At 41.6% G+C, this 26379-nt stretch overlaps 1 protein-coding gene across 2 annotated transcripts in view; it reads left to right on the forward strand.

Annotated features, from left to right (window-relative positions):
- cadm3 (cell adhesion molecule 3) overlaps positions 1 to 26379 on the forward strand; it is a 230423-nt gene that overhangs the window by 160515 nt on the left and 43529 nt on the right. For both annotated transcript variants that reach the window (XM_053651421.1, XM_053651420.1), the window contains exons 4-7: positions 18430 to 18582; positions 18831 to 18968; positions 21131 to 21301; positions 21776 to 21866. In XM_053651421.1, the coding sequence (XP_053507396.1) occupies positions 18430 to 18582; positions 18831 to 18968; positions 21131 to 21301; positions 21776 to 21866 (553 nt within the window). The remainder of the gene's footprint in view (positions 1 to 18429; positions 18583 to 18830; positions 18969 to 21130; positions 21302 to 21775; positions 21867 to 26379) is intronic.

The following is a 26379-nucleotide window of genomic DNA, read 5'->3' on the forward strand; positions in this document are numbered from 1 at the left end:
GAGCGCTTCTCCCGGAGTGCCCAAAATGCACTCCCTCCCTCTGGCGGTCCTGGCCCCCTGGGCAAAATGTCCCCAGCTGAACCAGGAGACTAAGCGGCATCCTCAGCAGAGCAAGAAAGCAACACTACGTCCTCAGCGGAACAGGTAAGCAGAGCGGCGTCCTCAGCGGAACAGGTAAGCAGAGCGGTGTCCTCAGCAGGGCTGGAGCTCAGAGCGACATTCTCTGCAGGGCAGGACAGCGGGACAACTTCCTCAACAGGACAGGAGAGGGGAGCGATGTTCTCCACGAGGCCCGAGGGAAGCTCCAAGATTTCCGCGAGGCCATAGAGGGGAGCGAGGTTCTCCGCGAGGCCAGAGAGGGGAGCACGGTTCTCCCCGAGGCCAAAGGGAGGAACGATGCTCTCCACGAAGCACGAGGGGGAAACGATGCCCTCCGTGGAGCAGGAAGGGGGAGTGACAAACGGCGTGCAGCAAAGAACAATGTCTTCAGTGGAACATGGAGGCAGAGCGACATCCTCAGCGAAGCAGGATGGCAGAGCGACGTCCTCAGCCGAGCAGGATGGCAGAGCGACGTCCTCAGCCGAGCAGGAAGGCAGAGCGACGTCCTCAGCCGACCAGGAAGGCAGAGCGACGTGCTCAGCCGACCAGGAAGACAGAGCGACGTCCTCAGCCGACCAGGAAGGCAGAGCGACGTCCTCAGCCGACCAGGAAGGCAGAGCGACGTCCTCAGCCGACCAGGTAGGCAGAGCGACGTCCTCAGCCGGGCAGGAAGGCTGAGTGGTGTCCTCAGCCGAGCAGGAAGGCAGAGTGCCGTCCTCAGCTGGGCAGAAAAGCGGAGTGCCTTCCTCAGCGGAGCGGTAAAGCCGAGCGATACCCTCAGCGGTGCAGAAAAGCAGGGCGAGTTCCTCAGAGGAGCAGGCAAGCACAGCGGCATTGTGCATGGGGTTGGTGAACAGAGAGGAGCACTTGGGTATGTTGGGACATGGAGCAATGTCTTCAGCCAACCAGGGCGACTGAGTGACGTCCTCAGCTGAACCGAAAGGCTTAGTGGTGTCCTCAGACGAACATGGAGGCTGACTTACGTTCTCCGCTGATTCTGTTTGCTGGATTACATCCATAATAGGGGAGGGAGGGTGGGAGATGGTACTAGCCCAGTTAACAGGCTCCCACTTGTACCCAGACTCCTCCATGTCCTCCTGCTGCTTACGTAGTGCAGCTTGGTACTCCTCCTCCTGTTGGCGAAGCGTAGCATAGTTCTCCACGAACATGGCTGGCAGAGTGAAGCCCAGGTATTTCATGATGATCCACTGCTTCCATTGTAGGTCTTACATTCTGTCACGATACAAAGATGGATACAGAAGCAACGCAGATCTTCAAAGATTTAATAAACAAACAAAGAACAAAACAAAGACACAAGAACACAAGGCAAAATACTGTGACAAAAACTAAACACGGGCACGTGGACAAAAGCATAGAAAGACGATAGTTAGACAATACATAAAACAAGGAAGCAGTGCAAACAGTGGCTATATATAGGAGTGCTCGTTAAACAAAAAACATGATACAAGTGCAGGTGGTCATGTGACAAAGATGTAGTATGGTGCAGTGGCTGCTGGGAAATGAAGTCCAGAGTTCCCTCCTTGATATATGACAGAACCCCCCCCCCCCCGAAGAGCGCTTCTCCCGGAGTGCCCAAAATGCACTCCCTCCCTCTGGCGGTCCTGGCCCCCTGGGCAAAATGTCCCCAGCTGAACCAGGAGACTAAGCGGCATCCTCAGCAGAGCAAGAAAGCAACACTACGTCCTCAGCGGAACAGGTAAGCAGAGCGGCGTCCTCAGCGGAACAGGTAAGCAGAGCGGTGTCCTCAGCAGGGCTGGAGCTCAGAGCGACATTCTCTGCAGGGCAGGACAGCGGGACAACTTCCTCAACAGGACAGGAGAGGGGAGCGATGTTCTCCACGAGGCCCGAGGGAAGCTCCAAGATTTCCGCGAGGCCATAGAGGGGAGCGAGGTTCTCCGCGAGGCCAGAGAGGGGAGCACGGTTCTCCCCGAGGCCAAAGGGAGGAACGATGCTCTCCACGAAGCACGAGGGGGAAACGATGCCCTCCGTGGAGCAGGAAGGGGGAGTGACAAACGGCGTGCAGCAAAGAACAATGTCTTCAGTGGAACATGGAGGCAGAGCGACATCCTCAGCGAAGCAGGATGGCAGAGCGACAACCTCAGCCGAGCAGGATGGCAGAGCGACGTCCTCAGCCGAGCAGGAAGGCAGAGCGACGTCCTCAGCCGACCAGGAAGGCAGAGCGACGTGCTCAGCCGACCAGGAAGACAGAGCGACGTCCTCAGCCGACCAGGAAGGCAGAGCGACGTCCTCAGCCGACCAGGAAGGCAGAGCGACGTCCTCAGCCGACCAGGTAGGCAGAGCGACGTCCTCAGCCGGGCAGGAAGGCAGAGTGGTGTCCTCAGCCGAGCAGGAAGGCAGAGTGCCGTCCTCAGCTGGGCAGAAAAGCGGAGTGCCTTCCTCAGCGGAGCGGTAAAGCCGAGCGATACCCTCAGCGGTGCAGAAAAGCAGGGCGAGTTCCTCAGAGGAGCAGGCAAGCACAGCGGCATTGTGCATGGGGTTGGTGAACAGAGAGGAGCACTTGGGTATGTTGGGACATGGAGCAATGTCTTCAGCCAACCAGGGCGACTGAGTGACGTCCTCAGCTGAACCGAAAGGCTTAGTGGTGTCCTCAGACGAACATGGAGGCTGACTTACGTTCTCCGCTGATTCCGTTTGCTGGATTACATCCATAATAGGGGAGGGAGGGTGGGAGATGGTACTAGCCCAGTTAACAGGCTCCCACTTGTACCCAGACTCCTCCATGTCCTCCTGCTGCTTACGTAGTGCAGCTTGGTACTCCTCCTCCTGTTGGCGAAGCGTAGCATAGTTCTCCACGAACATGGCTGGCAGAGTGAAGCCCAGGTATTTCATGATGATCCACTGCTTCCATTGTAGGTCTTACATTCTGTCACGATACAAAGATGGATACAGAAGCAACGCAGATCTTCAAAGATTTAATAAACAAACAAAGAACAAAACAAAGACACAAGAACACAAGGCAAAATACTGTGACAAAAACTAAACACGGGCACGTGGACAAAAGCATAGAAAGACGATAGTTAGACAATACATAAAACAAGGAAGCAGTGCAAACAGTGGCTATATATAGGAGTGCTCGTTAAACAAAAAACATGATACAAGTGCAGGTGGTCATGTGACAAAGATGTAGTATGGTGCAGTGGCTGCTGGGAAATGAAGTCCAGAGTTCCCTCCTTGATATATGACACATATACATGTGAAATACACTGAAAACATCATGCACAAGAGCCCTGAGCACAGTTCTTGGGGGTTTTATAGCAAGTGTGTACATGCAAAATGTACATGCAGTTTCTAACTGCCCCATATTTGGGGTGAGACCTTTCTATGAACTTATAAGTATCATTCTTTTCAGTTAACACATATATTCTTAAATCTTGTGTTTTATCACATGTGTCAGACTTTCAGCACCTTGAAACTGTAGATATGAAGAACTAGGCTTAACATAAATAGCTTGCAGAGTAACAGTCAAAAATTCCATCACAGTTCCCTCTTTTTTAGCCTACTGAGGCAAACATAAGCATGAAATTTTGATCACACAGCAAGAAAGTACTAATAAGATTGTGACTACTACAGTTAGTATTGTTCCCAGACTTATCAGCACTGCCCTTCAATTAGAAGAGAACAACCATGACAACTAATCTTCTTATGGTTTGTGGGTGTTTTCTATGTGTTCATCTAGAAGTTTCTTTAAGGCATTCAAGATTTTAGTGAGGTTGTCATCAGGACCTGTGTGCATTTGTATGAAGGTGCAGCATTTATCTTTGATCATTGTGCAGACACCTTCATCTGGTGCCCTCATATATGTGGGTTCTGCATGGCCATCACTGAATTGCATATAGCTGCTCTCTGATCAGGTCTAGAGCTTGAATGGTGTGGTTCATGAAACCTCCTTCTGAGACCTTGGCTCAACCCCTCCTAAACTCAGGCCTCTTTACGTGTTTGCCTTTTTCACCAGGTCCACTGGACAAGGGTCACTAAAAGCACCTGACCCCCAGTTCCCCTGAACGCTCCCTGAGTGGGGGGACTTAAGAGCTCTGGTCTCTCTGTAGCAAATTTGTGCAACTTGGTGAATGTCCAGTAATTAGGCAAAGGGGTTTTCTGGGCTGGTTTATCATTGGTTTTCCTTTTCCACTCATTTGCAAAGGCTGGTGTGTATCCATGTGGTTCTGCGATCTTCAATGCTGATGCTGTCTGAGGTCCTTTAACAGGATGCGATCACCAGGATTCAGGCTGTGGAGTTTACCGCTTACATCCTTGGGTAGGGCCTCTTTTGCCTGTTTGTGCACATTTCTGAGAACAGAGGAAAGATTAATGCAATAACATAACAGCTCATCTGTGCATTCCTCAGAAGAGAGGGTGTGTTGTCTCTTGGGCCCAATCCCCATTTTCATTCATCTTCCAAACATGATCTCAAACAGGTTAAGGCCCACCCTGCTCCTTGCTCTGGCTCTCCTCTGCATCAAGACTAATGGTAATGCCTGAACCCAATTCATACCAGTGTCTGAGCAGCATTTTCCAGCTTGTCTTTCCACAGCTCCCCCACTGGCTGGGTAGTATGAACAGTGTTGTTTCAGATCGAAACTTAAGTAGTTTTCAGGGCTGAATTGACAATGTGTGGACCATTGTCGCTACTGATCCTAAATGGAATTTAGGAATACATCTACAGCATTGTGAAAAAGTATTTGATTTTTTCTATTCTGTTTTTGTGCATATCTCATACTTGTAACGGACTAACACTGGGAGATGGGTTGGGATCCATGTTGCAGAAGCATTTATTAAACAAATCCAGAACACAAGTATCAATCTTGGTCAATGAAACAGGCAGGGTTCAGTAACGGGTAAACAGTCCAACAGGCAAACAAAACAGAAGGGTCATCCAAAAATGTCAATCCAAAAACACAGGCGAAAGGTCATAACAGGAAGCACAATTAGATAAATCAGACATATGCCCAGTAAGGCAGGTTAACTGGCAATACTTCGCAGTGAGTCTCACAAAGCACATGGCTTATAAACCTACACACAGGAAGTGGCTGTGGAGGAGTGGAGTGGAGTGGAGTCAATATTCGGGAGAGGGCTCCCTCTGGTGGTGGGATGAGTAGGTCTCTGATTGTGGCTTTACAGAATCTCCCTCTCTACGAACACCTCCCGGTGTTCTTCTCTGAGGGTGTCCCCTTGGTCCGGGTGCTGGGCAGGTTGGGGTTCAGTAGGTGGAACTCGTGGGTCAATGAGGGGTCCCGGATGTCACTGGAGCTACTCACAAACTCTCCTCTGGTCCGTATCCTTCCCAGTCCACGAAATATTGCATCTGGCCTCCCCTCCTTCTGGAGTCTAGGATTTCCCTGACCACCAGCTCTAGTTTGTAGGTCACAGGATTCATTTGTCTTAGGATGCAAAAAGGACCAATATACGTGGGGCTGAGCTTCCTGTAAGTTAGCCGCAGATGAAGGTCTCTTGTAGACAGCCAGACTCCCTGAACCAGTTGGGATGGGGCGTCTCCTAAGGTTGGCGTGAATGCATTGAGCCTGGACGGCCCGCTGGAGCCGAACGTGAGCGCTGTTCCACACCCTCTCGCTTCTCCTGACCCAGTCATCCATGGCTGGCACCATTGAGGGTTCACCTGACCAAGGGAACAAGGGAGGTTGGTAGCCCAGAACACATTGGAAAGGAATGAGTCCTGTGGAGGAGTGTGCGAGAGAGCTCTGTGCACATTCAACCCATGGAAGGAAGTCACTCTGTTTCTCCTGTTCTTGGCTGACATTGGTATCTAGCTGTTTGCATAATACAAATTGCCTGCCATACTCGGGAGGTGAACTGGAGACCACGGTCAGACATAATGTCATCTGGGATTCTGTAAATTCTGAATACATGGTGAAACAGGGCATTAGCAGTTTCCTTGGCTATGGGAAGACCCTTAAGGGGGACCAGATGACATGACTTGAAGAACCTTTCAATTATATCAAACACGGTTGTGAACCCATTGGAGTTAGGGAGGTCTGTGACAAAATCTACTGATAGGTGTGACCAGGGTCTCTGCAGAGTGGGGAGTGGGTCAAGGAGGGCCCCAGGGAGTTATCTTGGGATTTTTGACTGTGCACAAATGGAGCAGGACTTGACAAAATTCCTAACATCTTGAGTTATGTTTGGCCACCAGAATGAGTTATGTAACAGTAGTAAGGTGCATTGAATACCTGGGTGTCAGGTACTGAGAGAAGTGTGCACCCACTGGGTAATGCACTGTCTGAGTGAGCATGGTACATAGTGTTTAGTAGGAGGACAGGTGGGTGGAGGAGGATCAGTTTGTTGTTTCTGCTGCAGTTCCTCTATAATGTCCAATCGGATGGGTGCAACAATGATAGATGGCACAATCCCAAGGACAGTGAGGGGGAAGTTGAGTTGCTTTGGCTTTATTCAACACCTCCACAAGCTCAGCATATTCCTTGAGAATCTGGGAGATAGCTTGACTGTCAGGACTCACAATGCTGGTTGAGAGACATGGCAGAGTGATCGTGGATGGGAAGCATTTTCGCTGACAGTAGCTTGACCATTGAAGGAGTTCACCTTGTGCCCAGGAGATATTAGGATCATGTGTGGTTAACCAGGGATGGCCCAGGATGATAGGATTTTTTGGTGAAGATATGACATACAGCGAGATCATCTCTGTGTGAAACAGACCAATACATGAGTGGTATGGTTTGTTGTGTTATGCCTGTTCCTATGGGCTCGTTGTCGAATGCTGTAACATTTATGGATGGGGTGCATGGTGAAGTAGATATTTTGAGTTCAGTGACAAGGTCATGATGAATTAGGTTAACAACTGCCCCGGAATCCACTAGCGCTGCAATATGGGTAGAACTTCCCTTAAAATCAATGATTAGGGGTAGATGGAAACTTTGCCTGATTGGTAAGGGAGAAATGCTCTTACTCACTCTTTAGCTGGAAGTCTTGGTTTTCCTGGGACATGCCGCACATTGTTGACCTTATTGTCCACAATAGAAGCATAGACCCTCGCATTGACATCGATGGCGCTCCTCTGGAGATACTCTGGTATATCCTATTTGCATGGGTTCGGAAACTGGATGATTGAATGACATGCTGGGTGGTGAATAGGTTTGAAACAAACGAATCAGTTTGTTCACTTTCACAGCCATGTTAATATATTCAGAGAAGGTCACCGTCTCATCTTGGCAGGCTAGTTCTGCTTTTAAGTTGGGATTTAATCCTTCCCAGAAGACCACTTTCAAAGCATGATCATCCCATCCGCTTTGGGCGGCTAGCGTGTGGAAGTGAGGAGCATATTCGGCGGTAGATTGTTTTCCTTAGCAGAGGTGCAGTATCTGCATGGAAACATCCAGTCCTCCCGTGGGATATTCAAACACTTTTCTAATTTGTTTTGCAAAATACTCAAACGTGGTTTTACCTGAGTGTCCGTGTCCCAAACTGCCGACGCCAAATCCAGAGCTTTTCCCAGTCATCATCAGTCGTATTTTGGTGAAATGTCTCGGGCTGATTGGAAAAATAAATCTGGCATTGGTGTAGAAACCCCTTACATTTTTCTGCTGACGAACTTATTTGGAAGAGCGAATTTGACCGGGTTAGTTCCAGTACGCAGGAGGGACTGAATGTAGTGAGTCAGGTGGTCGTTCACGGCCCACAGGTTGATGAGCTGTGCTTGGAATCCTTGCAGGATTTCACTCTGGTAGTTATAGGCAGCCTGAATCTGTGATACTTCTGCTGGATTCAGGGTAGGTGAAGTATTCTGTAATGGACTCACACTGGGAGATGGGTAGGAATCCATGTTGTAGAATCATTTATTAAACAAATCCAAAACAAGGCTTAATCTTGGTCAATGAAACAGGCAGGGTTCAGTAACGGGTAAACAGTCCAACAGGCAAACAAGACAGAAGGGTAATCCAAAAATGTCGAACCAAAACACAGGCAAAAGTCATAACAGGAAGCAAAATCAAATAAATCAGACAAACATTTTGGTAAGGGAGGTTAACTGGCAATAGAGTGAGTCTCACAAAGCACATGGCTTATAAACCTACACACAGAAAGTGGCTGTGGAAGGACTGGATTGGAGTTGATATTTGGGAGAGGGCGCCCTCTGGCAGTGGGATGAGTGGGTTTCTGATTGTGGCCTTACAATACTAAATTGTTTCAGAAATTAAAACAAAATCTAAGATAAAACAAAGGCAACCTGAGTAAACACAAAATACAGTTTTTAAATGATAATGTTATTTATTGAAGCAAAACAATTGTGAAGCCTGTGTGAAAATTTACCCCAGTAGTTGTCCCCATTCTTACTAATTCCCCAAATCTATTAAATTCATTATGGGGTTTGGCTGGACTAGATGCAACCAGGCTTGATTACTGCAAACCCTGTTCCATCAAATCAACACTTAAATAGAACTTTTTCAACAGCATGAAGTAAGTTAAATGGTCTTACTCGGTAACACACTATGGCAAAATTGAAAGAAATTCCAGTAATGATGAGGAAGAATCATCAGTCTGGGAAGGGTTACAAAGCTATTTCAAATGCTCTGGGACTCCAAAGGACCACAGTGAGAGCCATTATCTCCAAATGGAAAAACTCGGCACAGTAGTGAACCTTCCCAGAAGTGGCCGACCTTCCAAAATTCCTCCAAGAGCACAGCAACTACTCATCCAGGAAGTCACAAAAGAGCCAATGAAAACATCAAAGAACTTTCAGGCCTCTCTTGCATCAATAAAGGTCAATGTTCATGACTCCACTATCAGAAAAACACTGGGCAAAAATGGTATCCATGAAAGAGTGGTGAGGCAAAAACAACTGCTAACCCAGCAGAACATTAAGGCTCATCTGAATTTTGGCAAGACACACTTTGATGATCCTCAAGAATGTTCTGTGGACTGATGATTTGAAAGTGGAACTGTTTGGAAGACAGGGGTCCTGTTACATCTAAACCAAACACAGAATTTCATGGTCAAGCATGGTGGTGGGAGTGTGATGGTGTGGGGATGCTTTGGTGCTTCAGGGCCTGGGCAACTTGCAATAATTGAGGGAAACCTGAATTCTGCTCTCTACTAGAAAATAATAAAGGAGAATGTCTGGTGTTCAGTCCTTAAGTGCAAGCGCAAATGGATTATGCAGCAAGACAATGATCCAAAGCATAGGAGTCAATTCTAGTCCTAAAAACAAGTGAAAGACTAATCTCCAGTTATTGGGAGCAATTTTTTTTTTTTTTTTTTGCAGTTATAGCTGCCAGATTTTAAGTTTATGGGGGCAATTAATCTTTCACATGGGTGATAGGTGTTGGATAACTTAGTGAATCACTTTGTGAACCAGTGGCTGTTTACCTGGGTTACCCTCCCTTCTTTTGACACATTGACACATTTTGACACATGGTCAACTCCATGTGTCACCCTAGCATAAAAGGGAAAGAAAAGTTTTGATAAACAAGGGTTACCATTTGGTCCATACCAAATGCGTCTTTGAATGTGGCTTGTGCGCTTCTCCGCTGTTGTTTCTCCTCTGGAGTATCTTCATTCATGCAAATCAAGCAGGTCTACAATGGGTGTCAATTCCTGTGAAATGGTAGTGAGCTGAAAGGAAGCAGTTTTTGTTAGTTTCACTGCACTCTTGGAAGCTGCATCTGCTCTGTTTCAGGAGTAACACAGTCTCAAGAAGTTCTCACTAAGTTCTAACTAAGCAATGATGTGTTATCTGTTTGCCTGTGGATGTGAGATATTTTTACTGTCTGTATAGATATTGACTGTTTGCTGTTCTAAAAGAATGATTGACACTCTGTGTGGAACTAGGAGAGTCAATTCTTGGTAATCTACTAGATCTCTAGAAGCTAACAATGCCATTTCAGCTGCAGCCACTGCTCGTAAGCATTTAGGTAACCCTGTTGCAACTGAGTCTAATAAAAAAGCTACTGGTCGCAATTTTCCCCTTGCTCTTGTAGCAATACTGATGTCATGCACCCGTTTTACTAATCTACAGTCTGAGTGAATGGTCACATCATGTCAGGTACTATGGGGTAATTTAGATTCACAAATGCTTGCTCTGCAGCTTCAGTCCAAGTCACTTTTTGTCAGTCTTTTACCGTGCACAATGTCTGATTTCTGCATACTTTGCTATCCGCTGTCTACAATGTGATGTCATTCTGAAAAAGGATTTTATTTGCTTTTTGATCAGTGGTTTTGGAATGTTTTGAAGGGCTTCAACTCTTTTAGGGGAGAGTGTCTTACCCTCTTCTATAATCACATGCCCCAAGAAGGTCATCTTTTGTTGAATCCATTGTAATTTGCTTTGGCCTTCAGGAGTGATTCAAACACAGGTGTTATCCTTAATTCTGCCTCAGGCTTAAAAGGACATTGATCTCTACAGGGGTGGTGATCTCCCTTTGGGGTTATTTCTACAGGGGCTACACCTTTCATTTTACCCATGTCATATTTACCCTTTGCCCATAACTTCTGTGGAATCCCCTGTAACTCTGGGCTGTCGACAGTTACCTGTTGTGCACATTGTGCAGGGTGAAATTGCAGTGGGCTGGAGGACAATTGAATAACTCATTTTCCATTAACTGTGAAAGTGCATTTAGTTCTGTAACTCTTTCGCTTTTCTTAGTGAAATATGTAGAGACCAATTGTGGGCCATAAACAGCTTTGTCTGAGATACTGAGAGTTTAACACTTGATGTGCACATTTCTTCTTATCAGTATATCTGTGTTACATGCAATCTTTCTTTCCTGCAAATTTTTAGAAACCATAATTAAACTTGGTCCTTCACTGACATTTGCTGTGCAATGTAAATCTTCTGGCTTCATGTATTTTAGCTTGTTTCCTGTTTTTTTCTGTGCTGTCTAACAGAAATTCATGAGGAGAGGCGACCACATCTGGAGTGAGCTGCCAGTGCAGAGCATTTGTGCATTTACTTCCTGACATTGTTCTATCTATTTTTATTCCTATGTCTGAACATGTCAAAATTATGCCCAGCCTGCACATCAGGTCTCTTCCCAGTAAATTTAATGAACAGCAACTGGATAACAGAAAGAAATAGAAGACATTATCCTTTTTCCGTTTGGACCATCACCGACACTAATGCTCATGGTGTTACCAGTAGCACTGACGACATGTATATGCCAGGTCTATTCCCTAAGACATGCATCTTTTATTCCACATTCATTCCCTATGGGCCAAAAACGTGAGATTTTTTTTGTCTGCGCTTCGAACAGCGTAAGTGAGATCGCTTATAAAAGTCATAGCACAGCTCTCTTTAATAAGCCGTTCAATATGAGCCCTCATTCATGTCTGTAGCATGATCAGTGTGGGATTAGTTATGTGCTGAATTTTTGTCCAGAAGAAGAATAACTAGATTTTACATTTTTTGAAGAAAATGTGAGTGGTTTTTGCCTGTGCAAAATTTCCATTGTGGGCCATTAGGGGAAGCTATATGTGGGTATGTGTTTGTTGAAGCACAACAAATTTGACATATATCAGTATCTGTATCTCGAGTATTTAATATTATAGGTTTTATTGCAGATCGAATACCCGTACTGCAATTCAGTTTTGTGTTTTCGCTTATTTTCGGGGTTAACTGATGTCATGTTATGCCAGGCAGAACAGAGGCAAAGTATGGAGATAAGCAAGAATGAGGAAGGCGGAATTTGAAGGACAAGATGGCACTGGTGTACATGGCTTGCCATCTGTCTCACAGTTTATTTAGTATCATGCTGTTGGTCTTATTTCTCACTTGGTTAACAAGTGACTCTACCTCTGCACTGATCTATGATCATCGTACACTTTTAAACATTCGAATCTCTTATGAGAAGTATGTTACAGAAGAACAAGGAGATCTTCAGCCTTCTGAGACGACACTGCCCCTTAATGTTTCAACATGGTTGCAACGCGAGCCCTGGCCCCCATTGCTGAAGAAACGGTGTCACCATGGAAAGCGAGGAGGTAAACTGGTAAAAATAATGGCTTACCTTGTTTGGCTCCCGAGATTGCTGCGTTCGCTAGAAGCGCTGCAATGGGGGTAGAAAAGTGGCCGAGTGCTGTGTGGGCTTTGGGAGAGTGCGGTGACTCCATGGATTCGACCCGTCAAGCCGGCAGGACCTGTGGTGGTGAGTCTTCGGCGTTCACTACATTTCCTGTGTAATGGAGTTAACCTACAAAATCTTCGCCCTGTGCTGGCTGGTTTTCAGTTGTGCCATGACACATAATCGGAGGAGTATAAACTGGCTATCAAGTTGGCCTTGATAAATGTTCGTTCTTTGAAAAATAAGACCTTTATTTTAATGAGTTCATTAGATCTTGGAACTTAGACTTTCTATTTATTACCAAGACCTGGCTGAAGATTGGTGATATGGATACTCTTGGGGAACTTGTTCCGAGTAATTTTACAATTTTTAATTCTCGGTGGGATACTGGAAGGGGAGGTGGACTAGCTTCTGTTTTCAAGGACACTTTTATGTGTACCCGTCTCAATTTCGAGCATTTTCTGAGCTTTGAACTTCAAGCCTTTGAAATACAGATGCCGAGCCCTGTGCTCTGTGCTGTTATTTATCGGCCACCAAGACCAAATAAGGACTTTATTTCAGAGTTGTCTTCATTTCTAGGGGACGTGGTACTGAAATATGATAAAGTATTAGTGCTGGGGGATCTTAATGTTCATGTTTATTGTCCATCAAGCTCTTTGTCTAAAGAATTTTAGACTCTCTAGGCTTCCAGCAAACAGTTAATGACTCTACTCATTCTTATGTGCAGACATTGGATTTGATTCTATCTCTTGGTCTAAAAGTCAGTGACATTATCATAGATGATTTTGTGTTAGCTGATCATAATCCCATTCTTTTTACTGTCGCCTTTCCCTATCAGCGAAAGAAAGTTTGCCCTGCAAAGTGTTGGGTGAGATTGATTAATTCAAACACTCAAATTGACTTCAATGTGACCTTTACAGAAACATTGCAGTGTTGAGAATTAGACTTTTTTATACCTCATCTTTTTGTGGAGGAATCTGTTAATGTTTTTAATTCACTTAGTTCTAAACATTAGATAAACAGCAGATAAATATAACGCATAAATCAGCCCGATGGTTTAATGAGAATATTTGTTCCCTAAGACACGTATGTAGAAGATGGGAACGAAAATGGAAAAAAGATAAGTTATAAATTTCCGAAATTTAATAAATTAGTGGTTAGTACATTCGCCTCACACCACCAGGGTTGGGGGTTCGATTCCCGATACGGCCCTGTGCGTGTGGAAAGTGCATGTTCTCCCTGTGCTGCGGAGGGTCCCTCCAGGTACTCCAGTTTCCTCCCGCAGCCCAAAGACATGCATGGTAGGCTGATTGGCATGTCCAAAGTGTCCATAGTGTATGAATGGGTGTGAGAATGCATATGTGGTTTAGCCCCTGTAGGATAAGCGATATAGGAAATGGACGGATTTCCTATGAAATTCTAAGAGCTACTTTGTCTAAATTCTAAAGGGCTGTAAGAGCTGCTAGATCGAGGTAATTTGCAGATTTTATTGAGAAAAATCATCATAATCCTACAGTTCTATTCTCAACAATATATTCCTTTATTAATCACAGATTAGAGGTGGTTGGAGACCTATCCGTTGATTTATGTGAAAGGTTCTTAAATTTTTCATAAATCGGATAACAGATCTACAAATTAACATTAGTCATTGTTTGTATGCTGCTGTACAGCAATCTGTATCTGGTGTTACTTTCTCAGATTTTGAGCCTATCTCTCTTTCTGCCCTTAAGGACATTGTACTTAAACTAAAGTCTATAATTTCTCCTCAATATATTGTTCCAACTCATTTGTTAAAACAAGTTTTCAAATCAGTTGGCCCATTTGTAGTGTCTATAAGTAATATGAGTTTGCTTTTGGGGGTTGTGCCTGACTACTGTAAACATGAACTGGTTCAGCCCCTTTTGAAGAAATCAAACTTGGATAAGAGTGTGTTAGCTAATTTTAGACCAATCTAGAAACTTCCATTCCTGGTTAAAATTCTGGAGAAGAGCATACTCATTCAACTTCAGTCATTTATTGATACAAATGAGATCTGTGAATTGTTTCAATTGGGTTTTAAAAAATATCACAGTACTGAATCAGTTTTGCTTTGAGTTTTTAATGATATTTTTATGCCGGCCAACCATGGTAACTTCACTGTACTTCTACTCCTAGATCTGATTGCAGCATTTGACATGATTGACCATTATGTTCTTATATCTCATCTTGAAACATGTGTGGTTATTTGTGGAAAGGCCCTAAAATGAATTAAGTCATACTTTCAAAATAGGAGTATTTCACCTTCGGCACCCCTATCATATGGTATCCTGCAAGTTTTGATCTGTTTCTTTTCTTTTCTCTTTATATGCTACTCTTAGGAATGGTTTTGGGTAAATATGGTGTGTCATTTCATTCTTACGCTGATGACATTCAATCTTTAAAGATTTTAACCCAAATTCTTCCAGTGCCTTGGGAAACTTGTTGGCATGTGTAGATGAGGTGAACTCATGGATGGCTGCAAACTTTTTGAGTCTTAATAAATCAAAAAGAGAGGTGATTATTTTTGGTCCCTCTGAAATGAGTGATATGGCTGGAATTAAACTGGGAACATTGAGCCCTTGTAGGAAACATCAAGTAAAAAATTTGGGTGTGATCTGTGATAGTGTTTTAAAATGTAACTGTCAAATAAGCAAAGTTGTCAAAGCTAGTTTTATTCAAATAAGAATGATTGCTAAGATTAAGCCTTTCTTAGCACATATAGATTTGGAGAAGATCATTCATGTTTTTATTTTCTCTTGATTAGATTATTGTAACTTCCTTTATTATGGTACTCAAACAAAACTCTTAGACAAATTACAGATGGTCCAAAATGCAGCCGCAAAACTACTGACAAGTACTCGGAAATATGACCATATTACTCCTGTCTTGAGAACATTGCATTGGTTAACAGTACCTAATAGAATTCATTTTAAGATTCTAATCTTTGTTTTTAAATCTTCGCATGGTATAGCTCCTCCATACATTGCAGAACTTATTCATGTAGAAGAGGCAAAGAGATCATTACGATCTAATGCACAAATTCTCCTACATGTTCCTCAATCGAAACTAAAGTCCAGTGGTGACCACGCATTTGTGGTAGCTACCCCAAGGCTATGGAACAGTTTACCAGATTATTTGACACGATCATCATTGTTGAATGAATTTAAGAAGCATTTAAAAACATATTTGTTATGAGTGTTGAGGTATTGTCACTGTAGCTACTGAGTTTTTCTTTTCTCATCTGAGTTTTTCTTTTCGTGTGTGTTGATGTTTTAAATTTGTGGTTATTCATTTTTTAAAAATTTTATTTGATTACATTGTACAACACTGTGGTCAACTTTGTTCTTTTATTATGTGCTTTATAAATAAAATTGGATTGGGATTGGATAAGCAAGAATGATTTTAGCATGGTCAGAAGGTATAAGCAAAAATATACTTTTTTCATATCTTGAACACTAAAACTGTGCAGGTAATCTCAAGTCATAGTGACTATTATATATACTTGAGTTTGGTCTGAATATGCTAAATTGTTATGGACATCAAATTTGTTTGCATGTTATTTGAGAATGGTTTGATTCTATTTCTGTGAAAATTGGACAACCGGTCTGGGAGGAGTTAGGAGTTCAAAAAAGTAAGTTTTCAAACATTTCAAAATGGCAGACAGCAAGTTTGGCTGACCATGGCATAATTGGTGTCAATGATCTCTGCATGACCCAAGGAATCTATCATGTGCAGTCTCATGACACTAGACAAAAGTATTCAAAAGATATTAACATTTTTAGAATTTGCATTATAATCATCAGAAACTGTGCAGCTACCATCAAGTCATGATGGCGCTCACAAATACTAAGATTGGTCTGAATACCCTAGTGCGCTACGGAGATATAGCCTGAAGTCCATTTCGGCATGATTGCCATGAAATTTGTTTACGAGTTATTTGTTAATGGTTTGGTTTTTTACAAAGCTTTTGATAACTTTTTGCCAGCATTGTCTGAAGATGATGTGATTCAATTTTGGTGAAAATCAGAAAACTGCTCTAGGAGGAGTTAAAAAAGTACAGTGCATCTGGAAAGTATTCCCAGCACTTCACTTTTCCCACATTTTGTTATGTTACAGCCTAAGGTGCTGCCAAGTCATTCGTTAAATACAGCATTTTATGACCAACATCTGTAATAGGTATAATGATAAGGAGTCTTTATTAATCACATATACATTCCAGCACAGTGAAATTCTTTTCTTTGCATACCCCAGCATGTCAGGAAGCTGGGGTCAAAGTGCAGGGTCAGCCATGATACAGTGCCCATGGAGCAGAGAGGGTTAAGGGCCTTGCTTAAGGACCCAACAGTGGCAGCTTGGCAGTGCGGGGGCTTGAACCCCAGACCTTGCAATCAGTAACCCAGAGCCTGGCAGTGCTGGGGCTTGAACCCCCAACCTTCCGAGCAGTAAACCAAAGCCTTAACCGCCAAGCCACCACTGCCTTTTTTCATATCTTGTGAACACATCTTGTGAACACTAGTTGGTGCTATTCCGAAACTATGCAGGTACCCACAAGTCATGATGGCTTCATAGAGTTGTCTCTGTGTCTCAATTCTGTAAGTTTCTAGTTTGTGTCACGATGTACCGGAACCAAACTGTTTCATGTTCGTGGTATGTGTTGTTTTGAGCATTCCTAATCACCCCACCTTTCACCCTCGCTCTCTCTCTCAGTTCTTCTTCTTCCTCTTATTATTATCTGGTAGACTATATGTCTTTAGTTCTTATATCAATCAAACCTACGTAATAGATGTCCTGATTTTATCTGTGACCTGTTCCAATTCACATTTATCATTCTTGATCAATATTTCTTGCGTATATATAATATGCTTTCTATATTATTAAACTAAGAAGCTTTTACTGAATGATGGTGTCGTTGTGACGTCTCCCCAAGCTCAGAGGAGAGAAATCAACGAGTGCAGGGTCCAAATTCTGGTTCTGTGACTGGTAGCGGACAAAGAACTTAATACACATACTAAGTTTATCTGAATACACTAAAGCATTATGTAGATATAGCCTCACGTCCATTTAAGCATGCTCGCCTTCAAATTTGTTTGTGCTTTATTTGAACATGACTTGATCTATCAAAAAACTTTTGATAACTTTTTGCCAGCATGGTCTAAAGATTAGCTGAGTCACATTTGGTGAAGATTCAATGAACTCTCTAGGACAAGTACTTTTTCAGAAAATTCAAAATGGCAGACAATCTGGTCGGGCAGGCAAGGATTCAGAGGAAAGGATTTTATTTCTAGCCCTTACGGTTCAAAAGTTATTAGCATAAACATGAATGCAAATTTGAGCTGTTGGTGGCACCACAGGGTTTGAGATAGCGACTCTAAATTTGCCATGCTATCATTTCAGACTGTCCTCTGTCTGTTTGCCAAATTTCATAACTTTCTAATATACGGTTCTATGGGCTGCCATAGACTTCTAGAAGAAGAAGAAGGAGAAGAAGAATACTACTAACGAAAACAATAGGTGCCTACGCACCTGCTGTGCTTGGCCCCTAATTATAATAATAAGTATGTGAGTTAACAACAGTGATGCTTTGCTTTGCAAGCACCACTAATAATAAGTATATAAAGCAGAACAGTATGTTGGCTTTGTCAAGCCAACATAATGACAAACTACTGAGTACTAAATGAATTTTTCCATGTCCGACAATCATGTTTTCCAGAAAGCACACATTGCCATTGCTGTATTTCTTTATAAACCATACTATATCAGAGATGCCCAGTTTGAGGTCATGACAGATTTTCAGTAAGGTTAATTAAATAGATATGAGAGAGAGAGAGAGAGAGAGAGAGAGAGAGAAGGAGAGAGAGAGAGAAGGCAGACAAAAAGGAAGAGGAGATGAAGCAGAATTAGGTTTGAGGAGAAAGGTAACTGATCAATTACTGATCAACCATGAAGTCAACACACACTTTGACCTCAGTAACCAAAAGGAAACCTCTTAGCTGTTTTGGGTTTTTTGTTTGTTTTTTGTTTTTTTATCTGCATTTTTTAAAGAAAGTTTTTTCAAGTCTTGTGAGATATAAAAGCATACACACACTCACACATGTTCGTTGTATTATAATTACATGTATTTTGTTATCTCTGTCTGTGCTTATAATTTTAGGGTGAAATGAGTAATATAGTCTACAAACTCATGCTTCTGTGGAGAAGCAATATGAAATTAAGTCTTTCTTTCTTTCTTTCTTTCTTTCTTTCCCAGCTTTGAGAGATCACCGTATACAGTTACATAAGTCCACACCCACAGAGCTGTCAATCACCATCTCCAACGTGCAGCTGTCAGATGATGGAGAATACACCTGCTCCATCTTCACCATGCCTGTACGGATTGCACGAGCCACCGTCACTGTACTCGGTATGTGTTTGTGCATATACATGTATGTATGTTGTATATGTCAGCCACAGCTGCTCTTCCAGGTGCTCAAGAGCTGGTAAACATTATAATTAAGTCCTCATTAGGTTTTATGTGTCTTACTGTCAACTGTCAATTACTGTCCTTCTATCTCTCACTGTGCTAATTTTTAATCTCTCCACTTCTCCCTGTCTCTCTATTCTTTCCTTTCTTACTTCCTTTGTTTCTCTCCATGTTTATTTTTCACTCAGGAGTACCCGGGAAGCCAGTAATAGCAGGTTTCGAGGATCCAGTGCAGGAAGGAGGGAGTGTGACACTTACCTGCACCAGCACGGGTAGCAAACCTCCTGCTCAGCTCTACTGGTATAAAGGACAGGAAAAGCTGGAGGGTACACACGTGCACCCACTCACATACTCACACACATTCAGTGGGGGAAATAAGTATTTTTAGATTATTTTAAATTTTTAGATTAAATTTTTATGTGTTAGAATGGCCCAGTGAATCACCTGACTTGAATCCAGTTGAACAAGGTTTAAAGACAATATGTTTAGAAGAACAGGCCAAAATGACACCTGAATACTGCGGCCAATTAATTTCTTCATACAGGAAGTTTCTTGAAGCCATCATCACAAACAAAGGCTTCTCTACTAAGAAGCCTTTTTAATTTATTTATTAAATAAATTTCAGTTAGCATGTTCAATACTTTTTTCCTGTGTCATTCCGCTTTATTACACATGACTTCATTTATGGACTTTAATGTTTGAAATTGTGTGAATTTCTTGAGTTAATTCCAAAGTCTGGTGAATATTTCATATGAATAACCTCATTGGAAATATATTTACTGAAAAAAATGTTGACACATCCAATACTTATTTCTCCCACTGTATTTGCATGGAAACACAAATACTTTGGTGTGGGCAGGTCTTGAAATAAAGTTTGGAGCGCTCTAGTCACTGTGGCTCCTTATTTTATCCAAAAATATTGCCGTGCAAAATGTACCTATATGTGGTAGCTCAGTGGTTAAGACATTGGACTTCGGATTAGAAGGTTGTGATTTCAAATCCCAGTGTTACCACTGCTGGGCCTTTGAGCCAGGCTCTTATCTCTTAATTGTTAAGTTGTATAAAATATGATAAATGTAAGTCACTCTGTATAAGGGTTCATATGGCGTAAATGTAACTATATACACAGATCAGCCATAACATTAAAACCCACTGAAAGGTGAAGTAAATAACATGTCATGGGGTGGGATATATTAGGCAGCAAGTGAACAGTCAGTTCTTGAATTTGGTGTGTTGCAAGCAGGAAATTGTAAGGATCTGAGCGACTTTGACAATGGCCAAATTGTGACGACTAGGTCAGAGCATCTCCAAAATGGCAGGTCTTGTGAGGTGTTCCTAGTATGCAGTGGTTAGTATCTACCGAAAAGTGGTCCAAGGAAGGACAACCAGTGAACCAGCGACAGGGCCAAGCTCAAAGCTCATTGATGCATGTGGGGAGCGAAGTCTAGCCCATCTGGTCCAATCCCACAGAAGTGCTACTGTAGCACAAATTGCTGAAAAAGTTGATGCTGGCTATGATAGAAAGGAGTCAGAACACAGTGCATAGCTGTGTGGTCAGAGCGCCCATGCTGACCCATTTCCACCAATGAAAGCACCTACAATGGGGGCATGAGCATCAGAACTGACCATGGAGCAATGGAAGAAGGTGGCATGCTCTGTTGAAACACGTTTTCTGTTACATCATGTGGACGCCCCTGGTGCGTGTGGGTTGCTTACCAGTGGAGGAAGTGTGATGCACTGGGCAGTGTTCTGCTTTAAAACCTTGGCTCCTGACATTCATGTGGATGTTATTTTTACCCATACCACCTACCTAAACATTGTTTCAGGCCACATAAACCCCTTAATGGCAACAGTATTCCCTAATGACAGTAGCCTCTTTAAACAGAATAGTGCAAACTGCAAAAATTGTTCAGGAATGGTTTGAGGAACATGACAAAGAGTTCCCCCCAAAATTCCCCAGATCTCAATCCTATTGTGCATCTGTGGGATGTGCTGGACAAACAAGTTCGATCGATGGAGACCCCACCTCGCAACTTACAGGACTTAAAGGATCTGCTGCTAAACTATTGGTGCCAGATACCACAGCACACCTTCAGAGGTCTTATGGAGTCCATGCGTTGATGGGTCATAGCTGTTTTGGCAGCACAAGGGGGACCTAAACAATATTAGGCAGGTGGTTTTAATGGCTGGTCAATGTATGTGTTATTTGTATAAGGTACAAATAGATCAGTTAATTTATTTATATGTGCAATTCTGTAACCAGTAAATGGGAAGTTAATCACAGTTTGCTATGTTAGCTAAATTCTTTATTCATAGGTGACAGATTATTTGTGTTTAATAATTTGTGTTTAATAAGCTGCAAATTATGTGTTTTTACTTTATAGTCTTAACAAAATGTTAGTTAGCTGGATCATCATACCTGAACTATTTATGACCTATCTGCCACTGTTTTTAATAAAAAAAATTTTTTATTAATTATTATATTAAGCTCGTCCCAATGTGGTGGAGTCAAACCCCAATGAGCCGACATATACTGTGACAAGTGTGCTCACGCTGCCGGTGACCAGGAGTGATAACAATGCCATGATCGGCTGTGCTGTGGACCATCCATCCATCACCAATGCAGAGAAAAGGACAGAACAGCCTTTGAGCGTGCTATGTAAGACTTATACACACATTATAGCTGTGGCTCAGCATTGCACAATTTAATGTGACATTTTGTGTGATGTGTGGAAGTGGGAGGCAGGATGCATGTGCATAAATTCAATGTGCATTTTATTGTGGGCAATCAAGAAAGCATAGTCAGTGCCTGTAGCATTGGTCAAAACACTGACAGGCAGGCTTAACACAGGATAATCCCTACATCAATACATTAATAACAGGTGAGGGTCAGAACCAGATAAAACAGAAGTTGAAAGCAATTCATGTAACTGCATGTAAATGGGCATTTTCACTCTTTCGTGTTTGAGGGTTTTGGAAGCTGTTGTAGTGCAAAGAAATCAATATCTGGACCTGAAAATGGATGTCCCACAATTGATCTTGGGTACAGAAATGAGCATGTAAATGCTGTGTGTGTGTGTGTGTGTGTGTGTGCGCGTGTATGTGCGTGTGTGTGTGTGTGTGTTTCCCCAAGTTTCCCCGAGTGTCTTGATTAAGCCCGAGAGCGACCTGCCACGAGAGGGAGAGAGGTTTTCTCTGCATTGCATGGGGAATGGAAACCCTGAGTAAGAGTGCATGCGCACACACACACACACACACACACACACACACACACACACACACACACACACACACGGTCAAATGCATATTTACTTGCATCCTGACATTTGTTCATTATAGATGAAGCTTGAGATGGCCAGCTTAGTGATCTCTCTTCTAACTTTCACGTCCTCAAATAACCTCTTGCATTCCTTTATTCTTGCTGTCTCCTTGCTCTGTTTCTCACACTGTCTGTCACTTTGCACTTTCACTATTTCTTTAGGAAAGAGAACCATCTAAAAAAACTCTTAACCCTGATGTTATGGTTAAAGTGGGTTAATTACTCTACTTAATATAAAAACTAATTTGTATTAAGGTTGTATTTTCTATTTTCATGGCACTTTTACCTGAGAGAAAATTAACTTTAAAAAAAAAAACAAAAACAAACAAACAAAAAAAAACGAGACTGGCCTTTATGGAAAAATGATGTTTTTAGTGCCTGTCACATGATCTCCATGACGCATTTGATCACACCCCTACCACTAAGTGGATTTCCAAGCATGTAAAGGTGTTTTCTTTCATTATTTCCATGTAGTAACACTTATTCAGCAATAAGAAAGTGGGAGGCAGGCTTGGAATAACTCTAAAAGGGCTTTATTCGCAACTTTACTTTCACTTTTCAGCGTTTTAAATCATAAACACACACACACACGGCCCTGTGCTGCTTGTCTCTCTCTTCCTCTCAAGGCCCTTGTCTCTCCTTTTTATCCTCACCTCCGCTCACTGCAACACAACATTTATTAGTACAATTTACAAAATACAGTTGTGCATTCCTTACCACACCATCTCCGGCTCCGTCCTCCATTCACAAACCGGTGCTCGAGCACGCCCCCGCTTCCACAGATATATATCGTGTATATTACAAATAAAGGGTTAAGGAAAAATTTTACAATTGTATTTTTATGAGGTCAAAAGCAACTGGATGGATAAACAGTATATCCATAGTTAAGTAATGAAAAGAACACTTGATTGGAAGTATAAAATGATTTATTTTCATTCTGGTGCAGAATGAACTTGGATTTAAATCCATTACACAATTCTGTCTGTAACATAAATGCATCCAGACAGTTTTAAATTATTCAGTGTTCATTCTGCTTGTATGAATGCCAACTTAATAGGAGTTCAGGGACATCATGTCCTTGAGTAATTTATCATTTTGGCATGATAAACTGGAAAGCAGAATCAGTTGCATGTAATCTCATAATTTGAAAAATAATATCATGTCTTTGCGATGTCATTATCATGTAGTGCTTTTTTTTTTTTAATTTAATTGGTTAAATCGTCAATCTGCTAGAATAATTTGTCAGTATTATATAATAATAATAATAATAATAATAATAATAATAATAATACATGGTAATAATGTAAATAAAGTAATACCTCATTACATTAAAACATAAACCTATTAAAACATTTTGTTGCTGTTGTTTTTTAAGTTGTTGGTTTTGAAGCCAGGTCAAGATGGTGGATTTTCAATATTGGACCATAGTACCCCAATGTAGTACCCCAACTATACCCCAACTATAACCATAGTACCCCAACTATATCTTTAACTAAACAGGATTTATATAAAATGACTCTCCCTGACCTGTTTACAATATTTATCTACTGTCAAATTGTAATCTGGTATTGGGCTGAGATAGGTTCCTTACAAACACCTTGTCAATAATTCATATTCATAATTTCTGCATTTTATACATGTCTGTGTTACATATGCATAAATAGAGCATAATATTACCATTACCGTTTTATTGCCAAGGAATCCTGCTGCAATCAAATTCAAGATGCATTTACTTTCCCATTACAATGCACAGTGGTAGGAAGGCAAAATCAAAACAAAGTGAGATCTCACTATTAGAAATTCTAAATGGCAACTAAATGCCAAGGTGAAGTTCTGAGATCAGTTTTTGTACTTTCTTTTTGAAGACTGTTAAAATTTGGAGGGGATTTTGGGAGCAGGTAAAAGGAATAATATTGTTTACAATGTGAAAATTCATGTAATTAGTCTCATGTAGCTCCTTTTAGCATCTAGTTTTCTAGTTTTAATACACCTTGTTGAGAGTTGACCTTAATATATAAGCATCTTAAGGTACACAAATCCAGGTGGTGTAGTTGTTTTCATTTGTGTACTTTTTGGTTGCTGACATTTGATCAGCTTTATGTTCAGAATAACAGTGTAACACTGACTGATATGTGTCTTTTTATGTTGACACTCCAGTGGCATCAAACTCTCAGAGACATTAGGCAATTTATTTTGCGTGGTTGGCAATGATTGCTTCAACAAAACAACTACATGAGAATACAAAAGAAGATTAAAAACATGAGTATTATTTATTTGTGGTTTTGTTTTATTTGTTTTTAGAATAAAATTATTTATTCATTCATTCATTTAGAGATTCTAGTCATTTTGAAATTCTAGTAATTTCCCCCCATTTAAGATGTTATTCTACTACTTTATTATAGGTAAATGAAATTTGAATACCAAGCAAGCAAAATGCGTGTGATTTAGAATTTAATGCTTAGACTCTGCCATCTGATGATCAGCCAGAAAAAAACACTTGCAAAAGAAGGTTCTAGTTCTACTTTTTTCTAATTGGCAGCAGAAAATTATAGCTCAACAAATTAAATGCTTATATTTTTAGATATTCTCTGATTAACTGACATCATATATGCATAGTGGGAAGCAAGCTGGGATGTTGTTCTCTCAATTGCTGGAATTTTAAGGCTTCACCTTGTTTCCGCAGCCAGCGACAGAATGTCAGTCCTGTCACTCCCTCTGGAGGTCAGAATTTAGCACTTTAATAGATGGAGCACAGTGTAGTTGATGGTTTTACAGCTGTACTTGTTCTGATTCTGTGTTATGTTATGAACAGTGTTTTAAACTTTCAAAAAAGGCAGAAAAAATTTCAATTAATCAACTTCATGAAATAAATCATTCCAAAAGGTGCAGAAACCTAGACTGGTTAATAAAGATTGTGTACAGAGATTTGTGTAGAAATATATTACAGTATGTTCAAGGCTTGTTAATGTTAAGGAGTTGTTGGGGTAGATTAAATATAGTGTGTGATTCAGTTGTCTGGTTCAGTTGTGGGTGTGGTTAGTTGTAGGTTCTGTTTAGTATATGATCCAGGTTAAGCGAGGTATAGGGGAAGTTTACATATAGTGTGTAGTTAAGGTTAGACTGAGCTGTAATGATGCATTATGTACAGTAATGCATAGAGTGTGATTAAGGTTATGGCAGATAATTCATAGGGCAGGATAGATAATGTTTAGGGCATGGTTAAGGCTGGAGTAGATAATGTATAGGGCATGTTTAAGGATTGGGTAGATAACATATAGGGCATGGTTAGGATAGGGGTTGTTTTGTATAGGGTGTGAATTAGGTTGGGGAGGGTTAGGGGTCAGATTATGTATAATGTATAATAAGTGGTGAACTTTAAAGGTGGTAAAAGGGATGGATTACATACAGTGTGTGGTTCAAGTTAGAGGTAGCTTATGTATAGGTTTAGAGATGATGTTTATGTATAGGCTGTAGTTAAGGTGGGGAAGATGTTGGGTAGTGCTGTTGTAAGTGGTCAGGTTCATGCTTCCACTAGAATTAAAATATATATATCTCCACCTGCTGGTGAAGTTTTGCATTACAGGTCATTGCTAAATCTGTATCCCATTAGCTCAGCAGTGTGCTATTGTATTCTCTCTATTCTATAGCCAACAGCCATTAGTCAGGAAGATGTATTATATCTCTCCCAGTCTACTCACACCCTCTAGGGCTATAAAGACACGCAATTGAATTCAGTTGCAGTCCTTGCCCTAATCTCTGTTGAGTGTATGTAAAGTGTCACAGGTTCCCCGAGTTTCAGTATAACTTCACAAACAGTCCCTTAGCACATCATGGGGCTTATATGCATCTGTTAGCTTTAATTTGTTTTATATGTATGTGAAGATATGCATAAAGCCTTCTGTTTAGCAATATTATTTGTTTTATCAGCACTGCAGTGTTTACCATATTTATTGTATAGACAAACTGATTGTTGTAAATCTGTTGTCTGACCGTGTGTGTCTGATCAGACATTAAGAGATGTCCATTCTCCTTGATCAGTAAATGTTCTACAGTTGTTAACAGACATAATATAATCTCTCTCTCTCTCTCTCTCTTTCTCTCTCATAATTGTCATTCTGCACCACTCTGCACAAAATGTACTATCTGTAAAATAATATACTGATTATTACTGTATCATTGTAGTTTATGAGTAGGATGTGGTTCATTTTAGATGGTGGTAGGGGCTAATTATGCATAGGTTATGGTTAAGGTTAGAGGGAGATGTACAATAATGTACCAGTTACAGTATTACTGATTAATAGCTCTGTTATTTATGCTATTTATTTTATTTTACTCTATTCCAATCCCTATTCTTGTATCAGCTGTCTGCTAGTATGCTTTCACCAACTTGCATGATAAATTAAAAACTGGATTCTGAT

Source organism: Ictalurus furcatus, chromosome 20 (genome assembly GCF_023375685.1).
Source record: "Ictalurus furcatus strain D&B chromosome 20, Billie_1.0, whole genome shotgun sequence".
Lineage (NCBI taxonomy): Eukaryota > Metazoa > Chordata > Actinopteri > Siluriformes > Ictaluridae > Ictalurus > Ictalurus furcatus.